The sequence below is a fragment of the Mastigoproctus giganteus genome, chromosome 8, assembly GCF_048544385.1.
Source record: "Mastigoproctus giganteus isolate SK-2022 chromosome 8, ASM4854438v1, whole genome shotgun sequence".
Taxonomy (NCBI): domain Eukaryota; kingdom Metazoa; phylum Arthropoda; class Arachnida; order Uropygi; family Thelyphonidae; genus Mastigoproctus; species Mastigoproctus giganteus.
The window spans coordinates 45,601,246-45,618,476 of NC_143582.1; the positions used below are offsets into that span (position 1 = coordinate 45,601,246).

At 35.6% G+C, this 17,231-nt stretch overlaps 1 protein-coding gene across 3 annotated transcripts in view; it reads left to right on the plus strand.

Moving 5' to 3' along the window:
- LOC150081502 (transcription factor 12-like) overlaps positions 1 to 17,231 on the plus strand; it is a 621,638-nt gene that overhangs the window by 513,204 nt on the left and 91,203 nt on the right. For all 3 annotated transcript variants that reach the window (XR_016547303.1, XM_090379956.1, XM_090379957.1), the window contains exon 11: positions 4,430 to 4,657. Coding sequence is in view for 2 of the 3 variants with exons in the window: in XM_090379956.1 (XP_090236082.1) it covers positions 4,430 to 4,657 (228 nt within the window). In the remaining variant the exon portion in view is untranslated. The remainder of the gene's footprint in view (positions 1 to 4,429; positions 4,658 to 17,231) is intronic.

Here is a 17,231-nt window from a genome sequence, read left to right on the forward strand (position 1 = left end):
TAAGAACAACACCATTCCAGCACTATCTAAGTCGAAAATCTTGTCTAACCAGAAATTCTATTGCATTTACCGAAGTTGGATTTAGTGATGGAAAGGCTCATTTCTTCCCACTTGACATTCATGCAGATAAAGCCACCTGAGACACATATGGACAATACAGCATTCTGGGCCAAGGGTTCGATGTGCCTGTTTCATTCAACACAATGGTTCATTGCTTGCCAAGGGAGATTGACTACGATCATTGTATAAACATGCATATAAAACACAGAAATATACCAAAGTCTAACTATTTGATCAGGTTAGTAAGAAAGCAAGTGGTTCAAGTGTGGCTTCAGTATTTGGTCAACATGCCTCTATCGATTGTATCAAATCACGATAGATCAGTCGTTCTTTGATGACTGATCTATTGTGAGTCAATCATATCATAGAGGGTATTAATTGACTACATTTATTTCATTTTGCTGCCATACTCAATTCAAGGTGCAGCACTGTTACAGAAAGATTTACATAAAATATCCATAATCGTGAGCGGTGATTTCAACGTTAACTGTGGATTGGAAGAAACTAAACTGTTAATTACTTTCCTGTAAGAAATGTTCAATATTAAATCAGTGCTGTTTTTCAGAGATATTTAGATACATTGCAATCACAAGTATACGTCTCTTACTTAAGTTATCATTAATCCATTTTATCTTGTCTTCCGGCTGAAATTATGGAAATTTGTGAATGATCAATAAAATATTTACAATACAAAAGCTCTTTTATTTTGTAATCAATGTATACAAATCAAAATACCTAAGAGAAATGCGAAGGATGTAAGGATTTAATGTTTCACATTAAATCATCATTTACCGCAAGTGATTGGTACACGCGCCACATTTTTTATTTTACCCCTAGAATTAGTGTACAAGTAAGTATACATGCACCTGAGTTTTCTCTTAGTAACCATAACACAGTCTGCATGTCCCAATACACATAACGTGTATTGGGACATGCAGCAGCCTAAGAATCACTTTTACCTTTGCATGCAGTTACTTTTAGTGTATTAGTCTATGTTATCTGTCCAGGATAGAAGTTTTCTGACCCTCATAGCACTGCCTTGATACCATCAGCCAATATTCTTGCACTCCTCCTATTTAAGCATATCCAGCCTTGTAAAAACAGTATCTCCTATTAACAAAGACCATGCTGTGAAAAATTCCACCCCATGACCCTTGCACAGTCTCTCCAAGGCTGAATTAATTGACAGGCCTCTCATCATATACTCCTGCTGTCATGTTTGAGCAGAATTACAGACACTATTCTCTCCTACAGCAAATATCAGAGAATAGCTATTTATTGTAGGACCAGCACTTTCTACTATTGGGGTTGTTTCTGTGTTGTCTGATGTATGAATGTAGGCACTAGCTTTGTGGCGGACACCGAGAACTTCATAGGTCTCCTTTGAATATCTTCAAGTGCATCAGCCTTCTTCTTCAAGCTTTCAAAACGCTTGTGAGAATGCTGAGTTTGCACTTAATTTCCTCACACTCTGTGCAGTGAAAAGAAGTAGTGCTCCTAAGGCAGTCCTGATTTGTAAGAACAGTTCTCCACCAAAAGAATTCCCACTACTTTGAGCTCTTTGTGTTGCTGCTCTATTCTGAGGCATGATTTTAACTTAAATTTAAATTAAAAGTATAAGGCGCCTCCGTAGCCAGGTGGGCAGGGCAGCAGTGCGTAGCACATGCTTCTTGATTAGAACAGGGTTTGAGCCTGTGCCCACCAAATACGGAGGATGCGGAAAGGTCAGGGAATGACCACTGCATATCCCCGGAACAATATGGCCTTAGTTGCTAATGCTCCTAAAAACCAAATAACAAACAAACAAACAAACAACAACAAATTAAAAGTATCACAGTAAACTAAAAGCCATTCAAGTATAACAATAATGCTACATCGTTCCCAGATTATGTGATAATATGTACTATGGCATAAAATTACATTAGGGATTATGTTTTATAGTTACTTTATCAAATTGTGTTTGTATTGAACGATTGCTTTTTTATAAATTTATAGTTAAATTTATAAGAATAGTATTGTAATAAGAATAAGAATATAAAATAATAAATGCATTCTTTTATAAAATTTATAGTTAAATTTATAAAATAATATTAAATAGCATTTATGCCATTGCAATTAAAACTGAATAATGGCATTAGAATTCCCTCTTATTTCAACATCGTTTTTTGAGCAATTTACAAGGCAAACTAAAAAAATATTTGTCAGAACAGCAACAATTTCTTGGCTGATCTTCCTAATTGCTATCAGTAGAAAAGATATGTATCCCTATCACAACATGATACAGAATTTGAGGAGACAATTATTGTTTGCATGTGCCACGGAAGAGGCAGGTTTTCAATTTCTCAGCTCATTATTGATGAGGTTGCTGTTGTCATTGATTAAGAACAGAACATATGAATGGGCGAAGAATGATTTGATTTGTGTTCTTTGCTAGTTTGCAGAGCAGGTTTTGTTCAACTGAACTTTTCGTATTCATCTGTTTGCAGTGAGGCACATTACTCTGTTAAATTTTATAAATATATAAAATATATATATGGGTACCAATCAGCAATCCAGAAATGTTAAGACTTCCCAGTTCCCAGCTAGATTTGGAGGTGGAGTGTACTTGTAATTGGCTTTGGAACATCCTTTATGTATTAAAACACTTTTCCTTGGTGACTTTGAGAATTAAGTTTACTTAATTTGGCTTTACTTAATTTACTTAAATTTGGCTTTATGTATGGACAGAATAACCTTAGCACAAGGACTTAAAAAGCTCTTAATGACTTAAAGGAAAAAAAAGATATTTTAATTTTTTAAGCCTTTCTCTTATATGTGTACATGTTTTCCTTTGCAGGCTAATTTGATTAAGGAGCTTGTGACACTTCGTTCTTCTTTGTTATTTTGCTTATATTCTTCACTTTGTAGTTTAACCCTATTAGAAAAGCCTTTGCAAATAATTTATTTTTATTGAAAATTTTAAAAATATCAATGAAAAACTACTTTTTCTGATTTTGCCATACATGAAAACACGAGGCACATTGCCTCATGAATTGCTAAAGTCAAGGCGGATCTTACGAGGTGTGGCTATCCCATCAATACCCTTGACCGGTGTGACTTACAGACACATGGCCACGTAGCGACCAACAGAAACATCCAAGGTAATGACTCAGCCACGAGTGCGTTTATCCCATACTACCCAAACCTTTCACAACAGGTTTGTAGTCTTAAAATCACATGGGATAAAATGTGTACAACTCCCAGGCAGAAAGTTAGGATCCCTCATCTCTAAAGTAAAAACACTGGTCCCCACCTTACTACAAAGTGGATTGGTCTACCGCATCTCTTGCTGTGACTGCACTAGCTGCTACATCGGGGAAACGGCTCGAAAAATGCCTTTCCGAACATGAAAGAGCAATCCGCTTAGCGGATGTGGAGCACTCAGCTATTGTCGAACACGTTTGGGCAACCAACCACGACATTGACCCACACCGCGATGTCGTGATTGTGGATAAGTCCCGCCATTATCAACGACGCGCCTGGTTGGAGTCGTTGAACATCAAATGCTCCAATACCTCAGTCAACAGGAGCAGTGGATGTCGAGTCCACCCTATCATCGAAACAGCAATCCTGACTATTGACAAATGCTGGCAACGTCCGCTTGCATCACAGCCACAGGCTTCAACATCCAACAATTAATCACGCATGTCACGTACAAGATTGGCAGTACATGCCCTCATGCTCCATTCTTAACTGTCAGTTTAACTGAGGAAGGTTGACAAAACAACTGAAAGCTTTTTGTTTGTATGTATCTAATCTAATATATGTATATTTCGTATTATTAAACTTGTCAGAATCTATTTTGTATCCATTTTAGCTCTAAGTTACAGTAATTTTGATAACATGAAGTCTAAACTTGCCAATCTAAGGGAAATGTTTATATCAAAAATTAAGTAGACTGACAGTGTAGTTCTGTGATTCCATTTGATTCTGTTGATTAGACATCACATGGAAAGGTTCACAACCATTGATATCTGACATGGCAACAATTTTTTTTTATCCGAATAAGGCTGTTACATATCTTTTCACTCTTGCACAAAGTACAGTGGAATTTTATCCCCTTGTTGCACTTTATGAATTTATTTTTTATTTTGTATTATTCCTTTCTGCATTGCCTGAAAGGAATGATGCACTGTCCATTGCCATATCTAAATATAAATTATGCATTTAACTGTTTTCTTTCTGCAAGTATTCGGTTTAAGTGATCTAGTATATCTACCATGTTGTTCGGAAATGTTTAAAACCTTCTCAGTGTACTGTTGTCTTGATTTTACGGTGCACTAATAAATTTTTTCTTTTATTTATTTTATTTATTTTTTATTTTTTTAAGCAACAGTCTAGAGGGGTGATGGAGGAAAGGTTAGACGATGCCATAAACATCCTACGGAATCATGCAGAAGGACCAGGAATTCAAACAATACCTCCCACCACACCTATTAATGCATCATCGATTGGTGTTCCACCAGCAGTTGCAGCACATTCCAATGGTCTCATGAGTACAGTAGTAGCCCACTCCTATCCACCACCTGTGGGAATGCCTTCCCTGGACTCTCATATGGTCAGTTTATTTTAACACTAAGAATTTGTATATACCAGCATTTCTTCGGTAGCAGTGTGTCATTTAGAATTTCTAAGTTATAAATCTTAAATTGTGAAACTTATTTGATCTAAGAATTATGAAATTCAAAGGTGTCAAATAAATTCAAAATTTTGGCTCCACAGAGTAATACATAACAAGCAACACTTTCAACTTTAATAATATATACTGTAGAGTATGATTCAACATCACATTATTCTAAATGCAACATATGAGATGTGATAAAAAAGTTAGGATTGAATTGATATTTGAGAAGCAGTGAAGCATAAATACTTAAAATAAAAGCACTTCACCCATGCAAATTTAGAATCTAATAATCACACGGTTTGTGGATGTTTTCTCCTATGCTTCTTCAGTGACTCCAAAATTAAAAATAAGATGGTTTACCTCTTAATTATGTATATCGTTAAATTTTAATTTATCTTTAATCTAAATAAAGTTGCTATTTAGATTAATGGAATTGAATAAAGTCAGCATGTTGCCTAGGCGACTTTGTTCAGTTCCATTTTTTTCCCTTTTGGATAAAAGCAAGGAGTGCTTCAATTTTCTTCGCCCAATCTTGCGGTAATGTTTGCCCAGCTATTTTAAATTTCTTAATCAAAATATGCACAAATGTTAGGGCTGGGAATTAGGAACCCACTCTCTTCCTTCTTGGCCAATATATTCACGAGAGCCTTAGAAGAACAAGTCCTGGATGACAAATCCCCCCCCCCCCCTTTAAATCAACGTATTAGGGGCAGTATGTTGATGATAGATTGATGATGTTCTTACAGTTAGGACAGTAAGAACTCCAGAATTTTTATATGTTAATAGCCTCCATCCTCTTTACCTCCCAGTGCACATCCCAATATGGTGGAGGCATAGTCTAAATAAGTTTATTTTAATTTCTCTTGTACCTTTAAGGTCAACTGTGAATTTTCACTGCATGTGAAAGCTCATTGAAGCCTTATCCATGTTGCCTAGGTGACTTTGTTCAATTCCATTTTTTCCCTTTTGGATGAAGGAAAGGAGTGCTTCAATTTTCTTCGCCCAATCTTGCGGTAATGTTTGCCCAGTTGACATAACAGCTCCAATCGATAAACTTTTTCACTTCATGAACTTATCATGCCAGCAGTTATGGCTGGAAAAATTATTATGTTCATCTCACAAGCTATTTTCTTTGCTATTAAATTTAATAGCAATTATTGAAATCTTTCTTCTTGCAGTCCTTTCAGCACAAACCCAGTCCTTCAGTTCCTGTTCTAGCTGTGACCAGGCCCCCTGTTCATTTCCTTCGTGCCCATTTCACTGCAGGTGAAACAATTAATAACATTTTTTGAGACTGCCATTTTTGCACACTGGATTCACCAACCTCAAAGTGTCGAGCTGCAGAACGATTTCCATGAACCTCAGCATAGCTTATAACTTCCAATTTTTTGTGTGCAGTAAACGATTCCTTGCTTTCCTTGTTTCTTGATAAAGGAAGCCTTTATTACTAAAATAAATAATAAAATTTATTTTAGTTTTGATGGCATCTTGAAATTTCTACTTCCAGTTTTAAGTTGAGCAAATGAAAAGTTCAGTTTGTGGTATCACCATTAACTAAAATGTAGCAACAACAAAGTGTTGTTTATATACTATGGATCTATGTGTTTGTCATTACCAACCAATCATCATTTAATGATTAAAGGAAAACTGAAGAAGAATAAGAAAGGTGGAGGTAGGGTATTCCTGTTGTCACTCATTGATAATGAGAGTTAACATCTCAAAGTAAATGCAATTCTATGATCATTATTAATTAAATTATAAAAAGTTCACTTCCTCGAGGAGGTACAGTCAAAGCCCTATGTAAAAACTCCCCAGGGGAATGATAAAACTGTTGTTATATCAGGACGTTATATTGATCGTTCATAAAATCAGCAACAAAACAAGTAAAAGCTTGAACATTTAAATTAATTCTACTAATACAATATATTAGTAGAATTACATTAAATATACAATATAATCTTATTTATAATGTGTACTACAGTATTAAACAAGAAAATTATGATTGTAAATTTTGCATTGATTGTAGAGTGCAGTAAGGTTACAATTAAATTGTAAATTTCACTACATAAGCTACATATCTATCATACTTTAAAATGATCTGTTAGAACATGCTGTTTCAATGGTAGAGCATTTTTTAAAAGAGAATTATGAAGGTGCTTGATAGCAGTTATTTCACTTTTGCAGTTAGGCTGTACTTGAAAAAATTAACGTACAAGTTCTAATCCTTGATGAGCATCTTTCACTGAAACTTCTTGTTCAACCACAGTAGGTTCCTTATCTTCATCACTACAAATTTCAGAAGATTCCATTACATCTGCAGCGAGTTCCTCTTCATTCGTGCATATCCTGTGGCACCTCTGTAGCCAGGTGGGCAGGAGCAGCAGTGCATAGCACACGCTTCTTGATTAGACCAGGGTTCGAGCCCATCACCACCAAATACGGAGGATGCGGAAAGGTCAGGGAATGACCACCGCATATCCCCGGAGCAATAGGCCTTAGCTGCTAATGCTCCGAAAAACCAAATAACAAACAAACAAAGCATATCCTGAAACATTCGATGTCCGCATTCACTTCTGTGTGATCTTTGAAGCTTAAATTTTCCTGTAAGTTTAGGTGACGATGCATATGCTCAAATATTTCTTCCCTATTATTGGACTCTTCTCAGTTAACAGAGGAAGAAGCATGGAAAACATCACATATTGCATTGTTCACGGGTGTAAATCCAACAAGGGATCACCAACTGCTTCATGTTTGAAGCAGTTGGTGATCCCTTGTTCGTCAACTTCATACTAGGTTACACACATTGCTTCCAGGGTGTCAATTTCACATTGAATTTTTCCTTCAAGACACAGCACAACTTTGTTTAATAACATTCTTTGGTAATTTTTCTTTAAACACCGGATTACACCTTGATCAAGTGGCTGAAGAACTGACATCATATTTGGTGGTAGGTACTCAACAGTGATTACAGGTAGTTCATTTACTTGACAATGAGGGGTGCAGTTATCCACAAACAGAAAAATTTTTCTGTTCTTGTCACTCATCCTGTGGTCAAAGTCTCTGATCCATTCTTCGTAGATTTGTGATGTCATCCATGCCTTTTGGTTTGCTTGATACATAGTCGCTAATGGCTTTAAACCTTTAAAGCAGTGAGGCATCTGGGCTTTCCCAGTGATTAAAAGAGGAAGCTTCTCTGTGCTAGATATGTTTGCTGCTAGAAAAACAGTAATCTGTTGTTTGACTTTTTTTCCACCACTACATTTCTCACCTTTAAATGTAAGTGTTTTATCCGGTAACAATTTAATAGAGTTCAGTTTCATCAGCATTGAAGATGTCATTGTGGTCATATGTCAGCGAAACATTTTTTAAATGATTTTTCTTCTGTTTCTTTGTAGCGTCAATATCCATGGCTGCACTTTTGCCAACTACTTTTTTGAATAACAGGTCACGATGAGTCTTAAATTCAGAGTGTATGTTTATTGGTATATATGTTTATCTTCAGAGAGTGTATGTTTATTGGTATGCTTTCTTGAAGTCATACCAATAAACATACACTCTAACTAATGAAAGTAACTTCTAGACAATGTTCATTTCATTACCACACTGCGAGAAGAGAGAATGGGAAATCTTAACAAATGATTTCTTACAGTCAGGCTGTAAGCTCATCAATTACTTCAATATATTTGAAGCGTTCTGTCATTTTTAAATACAAATATTGTAATAAAAAGTAAAAAATTCAGATTAAGAGGTAGAAATTTATTTTCAGGCTGAATGTAAAATAGCATTAGATTAATGAGAAATTGGCTAGGACCAACCACCTAGGATGTTATAACATGTTAGGACATTAAAAAGAGGGTCCCTTATAAAGAGATTCAACTGTTTCTGCATTTTTAGATAAAAAAAAAAAAAGATCCATCATCAATTTATGCAACCCATTATGCATGCACATTCATCATCATCAGCCATTTTCAATCCACTGCTGCAGGATGGAGCCCTCTCCAGCAACTTTCCAGAAATTGAAATTTTTATTTCTTTAAACATTGGTTGATTTGAAAAAATAGATTTTAAATTTATATTTATTTTGGATTTTCTTCTGTTCTGTGAAATGGCCATCCATTTACTGCCCATGAACTCTTGAATTTCATCTATCCATCTCCGTTGTTGTCTTCCTGGTTTTCTTTTAGCTCCTCTTGGATACCTTTCTGTTATTTTGTTAATGCATGCACATTATTCAAGACAATTTGGAATTTGGCTTCAGTACATGGTGTGCATTATACATGTGGGCACATTATATACAAGATTTTAGGAACTGAAATAGTTCTAACATATTCATTTGTCATCATACTGCTGTCTTCCTGCATCTTAAGCAGAATTATGGGCTTCTTTGGTTTTTGCAGAGTTGCCAAATAAGTTAACATTGGTGAGGGCACAGAAGGACCTGGATCAGGCATCACCACTGACATAGTAGCTGAGTTTCTGATTGCTACAATTAATGTATGATTACTTTTGGTCAGTGTTCATTTTTTTACTTTTAGATTCTTATTTTTGAGCAACAGATGATATATAAGCTTCTCTAGGACATCCCAGCAATGGGAGATGCCACCTTGTTGATCTGTTATTTTCACCCCAGAAAATTCACACACCATTGGAGGTGGTGGCAGCATCTGTTCCAAATAAGTTGTATTTTTGTTGGTACAATTCAGCAATTGTCTCTCATCTGTGTCTTCCCACTCAATGTCTGTAGGGGATTGTGCTATTACTTTCTCTCTTGGGGTAACTATCTTTGACTTATTCTTGGAAGTGATGGGGGGAGGGAGTTGGCAGCAACATCATCAACCCCTGCATGGCCAAGGTGATGTTACCTTCTACAAGAGAGCCATCATCCCGGAGGTGTTCATCTAACTTCTCTACAGGGGTTATTGATGCCTGTCTGTTATGGCTGTCCAGCATTATTTCTCTTGAACTGTCATTTGCCTTTGCTGTAGGAGTATCAAAAGGCACAGGTGTGAAAAACATGTTAGCAGCATCCCTTGAATGTATTAGAATGGCATTTATCCTTTACCTGTAGATATACAATATTTGATTATTTTCTTTTGGGTCTTTTTCTTTTCCATGTGAGTTTTAATAGACACAGACTTTCCATCACTTGTATTAACAGTGCCATCATGATTGTCAAGCTGTAACAGAACTTGAATGTATATATTGTGGTTATGGTCCTCAGCAGATTGTGGTCTGTATCATTCTCTACAGCATCAGCTGGTAGGTTTGGAAAATTTCATTTGATTTTTGTTCAAGAGAACCACTTGGATAGTTGCTTCTGCTTGTCACAATAGAGTACAGCAAAGTGGAATTCTTGTAATCTACTTGGGTCGATACAGGATCTTCAAGTTCTTTTCTATGCAAAATAGCCAGGAGCTGTGTCCTGTGAGTCAACTGTTTTGGTTATTATCTCATGAGACTCAGCATTACCTGTGCATCATCCACTGCAGATTAGGCAGAGACACACAAGCCTTTGTTTATTTAGTTGACTTTATTTTCTTTATTTTTTTTTTTTCTTGGAACCTGTGTTTTAACTGTCTCTGAAAAATCCTTGGTAAATGACTCAGTTCCCTCAGGAATGAGGTCAATCACCATGCATGCAATTTTCAGAATCAGATCCACTGTTCATATGAAAGTTTTGAAGTAAGTGGCATTTCCACGGTCCCAATAAACTTATTTTGTTTTATTCATACAGTGGGCACCAAGGATGTTAGTGCAAAGGAAGCTCTTAGATCAGTTTATAGGGTATAAAACCTAGTAAGACACTGTATGTGTATATTGGTTGCCTTAGGATTCCCTGTTTTCTGCACTGTACATTATATCTTAACAGCCCAAAGACATACAAGCCTATGGGACTGGACCAATGTGATTTAAAAATTTCTTATTTAAAAATAAGGTTCTAAAAAAGTCCAGGGACCATATGCAGGATGAATAAGGGCCTCAAAATGAGTCCAGAGATACCTCATGCCAAAATCTGCCTATTGAATGCTAAGAAGCAGCTAACTCAGCACCTATTTTTTGGTGGGGTAGGGGGAAACTATGGAGAATTGAATCTTTTTAACAGATTCCAAGGTATATAGTGCAGTTTTTGGTGGGGAAGAAGTGCAGTTAGGGATATTTTAGGATGCTGCATCTGATGAGATAGATCTTGTTTCTTATGGATTTATCAATCAAAAGTTAATGTTAGGAAATATGCTCCATAGGTATATGTTGGAATACTAGGAAACAGAGCAGCAGACTAAGCAGCCAAAACAACATATAACTTAACAGAGATAATTCCAAGTACCATCTGAAGGCTGAAGAACATTAATATGTAACAGAGCCAGTGATTAGTGTTCTCATTGAAAATCAAAAATTTCAATTTGATAGATGCAACAGTTATTTTTTAAGAATTTTTTGTAAAATCATTGATTTTACAAAAAATTGTTTTTTTGTAAAATTTATTTTATTTTGGCACTTTTTCATTGGAACCCATTGGGAAGGACAAATTGTTACATAAACAAACAAATAAAAAGAGATTTTGTAAGTTTTTTACATATGCTCTCTCACTCTTTGTGAGATTGTAAAAAGAAAAGCTTCAAATAGAGTTCACAAATGGTCAGATATTGTCATGTGAAACCCTTCAGAACAGCTGAAATTCACAGCATGTATATTAAAGCTAATAACCCATCATTTATCCTTCAAATCAAATTGTTATTACTAATATCACTAAAGGACATTACCTGAACTTTTGAAGTATTTTAAATGAGGAGAGACACTTAACCAACCATGCATAGGTAACAAATTTCTGAAATAGACTAGAAGATACAAAGTCATTATCCCAGTTCTCTCAATTTAATAAAACTTTATAGGCTATGTTTTGGGTCCTCAGTAAAGCCTTTCTTCAAGCCAGATTTTGGACTGATAGTACTGAGTAAAACAGCACGGATACCTCCATCTGCACCAAGGTAACAAGAAATTTCTTGGATGTACCTCATACATACTGTCTTAGTAAAACAGCTTGTCTGCACTCTATACTCTTTTACTAAGATGGTACCTGCAAGAAATTACTAAGAAGGTACCTGCAAGAAACATGTACCATGAGATGTTTGCACTCTGCTGTTTCAATGACTGTCACCGCCTCCATTTGCCCTGAAAAAGGGTTCCATAGAGGATCTGAAATGTAGCCTATAAAATAAAATTTTAGTAAATTGAAAAAGGGTCAAGGGCTTTGTGTACCTTATATTATGTTTCAGTAAAACTAATATTTGTCACCAACACATGGGTTACATGTCTCCTTGCATAAAATACTTTTAAATGATGTTACTCAACTATGCAGTTAAAATTCAATAAATTTTAATTATTCCAATATGGCCATACTCATTTGATACAAAGTGGATTATTTATTACAGAAGTAGACCCAAGATAAATTTGCTGGTCTCAGACTACTGAAATTAACACAAAATTGGAATATATATACCTTCGCAAAATATATCAAGGAAATGGATAACGTACGCACTCCTTGGGCTTACTTCTGCAACCAAGGGAAAAGTTCCTAGTACATCTACATATTAAGAAATCTCTGTGTAGTCCACACCACAGATTTGTGCCTTTCTGCAAACTAAATACTGACAATTCAAAAATTGATACTGTGCTATAGGATGCAGCAGTAATAGTCTTTTCTGTCACTGTAATGGTTTATCTGGTAATAGTCTTTTCTGTCACTGTAATGGTTTATCTGTTCCAACCAAATGCAGCAATTTCCTGAGTTTTGCATTTAAATTAGCATTAGAAAATATAACCATTACATCCAGTACAAAATACATAATTTTTGCACATTCAAATAGTAAAGTCACTGCCTTACAGAAACATATCAGTTGTATATGACTGATATAACATTTTTTATTTCAGTCATGAGACTGATATAAAATATTAATAAATGATACTTTTATCATACTGTCATTTACAAGTCATGTAAATGACACTATGATAAAAGCTGCCCTTGTGCCATTAAGTCTACAGTCCAACACAACAGCAGCTATTAAACAGGCTTTTATTGGAGCTCACAGATAGGGCATGATCACTGTATTCAACCGTTATTGTCTTTAAGGCACAAATTGGTTGAAATGAGAAAATAAACTGTACTTCCTTTGCATCTCTGTGGAGTGTATATGCTAAAACAAGTCATGTAAAGTGAAAAGAATTTGAAGCTCTTTTGCTGATTTCTTTATTTAGGTGGCTACATTAGGAACAGCAGGATGCTGTCATTCTGAATCCATTTGGCCAAAACATAGAAAGAGCATTTTTAAATAATCTGAATAATGCCTTTTCAAAGCACTTCAGGTATAAGTATATATAGTTCTAAGGGTTTATTAGCCTCCATGACTCCAGTGATTTTGCTGCCAATATATCATCCCACAGTATTAGATCTCACTTCAGTGGAAGTCCAAGGACCTTTTTCCAACAACCTCATCCCTGGTTATTTGAAAAACATGCATGTAACAAATATCCAGATAATTATTCTTAATCTGCATTCACTTGAAACATGCTGAACTAAAAAATGTCAAGCCAAGTCAGGCTTGACATTTTTTATGGACATCATTTATGCTGTATAAAATTCTAGTAAATAAGAACAATCCATGGGAAATACATTTTTCTTCATTGCTTTTTTGTGTATTTTCTGTGCATCTTCTATATACAGTAAGCACTGATTATTAGAATCAGCTGCTTTATAGAATCAAATTTCAAAGAACCGATTCAAATCAATAAAATGCACTACATTTCATTGTTTATTAGAATTACACTTTCAGTTATAAGAATTAATTCTGAATGCATCTGTGATATTTTTCTAAAGCACATTTCTGGAAGTCACAACCATAAAACAATTTGCAGTTTTTGGTTTATTGGGCTTTTCTGTTTGTGCAATCCATTATAAGTGAGTAGTAAACTCGATCTTATTGCATTAGCGATAATACCGATAGTGGAATTCTGTGTTTTTATGTTATTATGGTGTGTTTCCCTTTCACTGAAATCTTCAATCATATAAAAAACAAATAACTTTTCAGAATCTGCTCTTCATTTCAATATCTAAACCTTGTAAACTTTTTACTCCATAAAAAGATGCATGTATTGTGTTAGTTCCAATTTGTGCATGCTTTTGTACTTTGTTATTTTGAGCGACACATTTTTTTTTTTCATGTGTTTTAAATTTTACTACCCCCCCCCCCAAAAAAAAAAAAAAAAAGAAAAAAGTCAGTGAACAAAAAGAGAGTGAATTTGAGTGTCTGGAATGAAGTTTCTGAAACCTACATTAGCAACTGTTTCAAAAAAATGTGGATTAATTATTCATGATGGTCAAGTAAGTCATGATACTGATCACGTTGAATAGCCTGAAGACACGGGCTAACAGGAGTTTAATTATTGGGTGCATATAGGTGGTGATCTAAAGTTATTACAGCATTAGCATTAGTAGAGGCATATGATGCAAGAAAGCAAGCTCATGCAGCATCAGCCAAGAAAAAAAAAAAAAAAAAAAAAATCCTCCCATTTCACCCCTCCGTTCATTCTAAATGCCTGTCCATCTCAGCCTTAAATTTATTTAGGCTATCAACTTCCACAACAACGGATAGAAGTGTGTTCCATCCAACTACCTGCTGGCTAAAGGCAAACTTCCGCACATCTGTCTTTCCTCAATTTGAATTTATGCCATCTCAGGTGATTATTCTGAGCAAGAGGAAGAATCCCATCAGCATTGAGCATGCTCAAACCATTCAAGGCTTTATACACCTCAATCAGATCACCTCGCAGGTACCTAGTCTCCAGACACTGTAATTTGCAAAATTTAAGCCTTTCTTCGTAAGAGCAACCCTTGGTTCCATTCACTAATCTTGTTGTCCTTCTCTGTACTCGTTCCAACAGCTCTATATCCTTCTTAAAATGAGACCTCCAGACCTGTATACAGTACTCAAGGTGTGGTCTGACCATTGCCTTATAGAAGGGGATAATTACCTCCTTATCCCTGCTAGAAAAATTCCTGTATATCATTGACAAGACACCATGAGCTATTCTTGCAGACCATCTGCACTGCTCAGAAAACTTCATATCTGCCTGCATATATTGATGATGGTATATCAAGCTTAATGTCCAGGTTTGCAGAGTTATTAAGGACACTAATGACAGTACGCTGCTGCAACAGGATCTAGAAAAGTTGAGCAGATGAGCTGAGAGGTGGCAAATGAAGTTTAACATTGACAAATGTAAAGTATTACATATGGGGGCGCCTCCGTAGCCAGGTGGGAAGGAGCAGCAGTGCGTAGCACACGCTTCTTGATTAGACCGGGGTTCGAGCCCGTCACCACCAAATACGGAGTATGCGGAAAGGTCAAGGAATGACCACCGCATATCCCGGAGCAATATGGCCTTAGTTGCTAATGCTCCTAAAAACCAAAAAACAAACAAACAAACAAACATTACATATGGGAAGCAGTAACCCCAGAGTAACGTATCAACTCTGTGGTACTACACTGACATTGGTAGAGAACGAAAAGGACCTGGGGACAATCCTTTTCGTTCTCTACCAATGTCAGTGTAGTACCACAGAGTTGATACGTTACTCTGGGGTTACTGCTTCCCATATGTAATACTTTACATTTGTCAATGTTAAACTTCATTTGCCACCTCTCAGCTCATCTGCTCAACTTTTCTAGATCCTGTTGCAGCAGCGTACTGTCATTAGTGTCCTTAATAACTCTGCAAACCTGGACATTAAGCTTGATATACCGTCATCAATATCATTTATAAATACAGAAAACAACAATGGACCCAATACTGAACCCTGAGGGACATCACTAATAACATTAGTCCACGATGAGCAGTGTCCATTAATTACCACTCTGTTTTCTCCCACTCAACCATCCCTTTATCCATAGCAGCAATTTGCCTCCAATGCCACACTACTCCAATTTGTTCAGCAGTCTTCCATGTGCAACAGTATCAAAAGCCTTTCTAAGATCCAAATATATGATATCAGAGTTATTCCCTACATCCAGTTCTGATTTCTTTGTGACCACATCATAGTATCCAATGAAATTGGTCAGGCAAGACTTTCCCTTAACAAAACCATGCTGTGTCCAAGCTATAACTGAAGTCTTGTCTAGTTGATCTTGCAGTGCTTCTTTAACCAGTGCCTCCATCAATTTAACAAATGAAGAAATTGCCCAGACTGTTACTGATAATTTCTCCAAGGAGAAGGAAAATGAGGATGAACCTGAACTAATTTTGGTTACAATAATTTTGGCAAAATCATGACACTATAGCCGTCTGAGGAGAGTGTTGGAAGAAACTGGTGCAAGTGAGCATGAATATATAGGCAGTTTCCACTTTACGAGTTCCTGGGTTTACGAGCTTTTTTTTTTTTTATTTTCAAGTATCAACAAAATCGAAAATATGAACATTAATTGCAAAAAATGAATGTTAAACATTCATAAATACTGCATTTCAAACCACTTGCATAGCTATACAGTAGAGTGCACCCTGCTTTATGATATTAATCCATTTTAGAGACACCATCATATCGTGAAAATATCGTAATGTGAACCCAATAACACAATATTTTTTAGTTATTCGTTCCAAGACCTCAGAAGTTGAAAATTTCTTTATATAACTAAGCTATTTATCTCTCTAAAAGGTCATTTTCATAATGTAAACTGTATTAGTTACCAATTCATATCATTAAAATGCACTACACTTTCATCGTTATTTATCATATGTTCTGTTATAAGAATCAGTTTTGAACGCCTTTGTGATATTTTTCTAAAGCATATTTCTGGAGGTCACTACCATAAAACAATACAAACATTTTGCGCTTTTCTGTTAGTGCAATCAATTATAAACAGGTAGTAAACTCGATGTAATTGCCTTTGCAAAAATACCAATAGCTGGAATTGTGTGGGTTTTTACGTTATTATGGTGAAATGTGTTTCCCCTTCACTGCAGTCTTCAATCATATTAAAAACATAAATAAATTTTGAGAATCGTCTCTTCATTCCTTTATTTTTTGTAAGCTTTGTAAACTTGTTATTCCACATGAATTGTGTTGCAATCTCACTTGCATGTATCGTGTTAGTTAGTTGCAATTTGTGCGTGCCATTAAAAAATGCTTATGTATGTAATCGTGAAATTTACAAAGAAAAGTTATCTTGGAAACAAATGCCTCTTGAAGCATTTCTGAAGAAGACGACTCCTTGTGCAACAAACCAACGAGTGCCGACCCAACAACAACTGATCAACGAGTATGCATTAGTTGATGATGATGAAGAATAAACATTCTTTAACATTTGTAAGTCATAAATAATTTCTTTAAATTATAATTTGTTTGATTTTACAAGCTATGTTTTCATTTATTTGGATAAATCAGTCATTGTTTAAACATAAACTAATTAGCTAACTAATTTCATTCTTGAGAACGTAACGCCTGTTTTTAACATTTTGT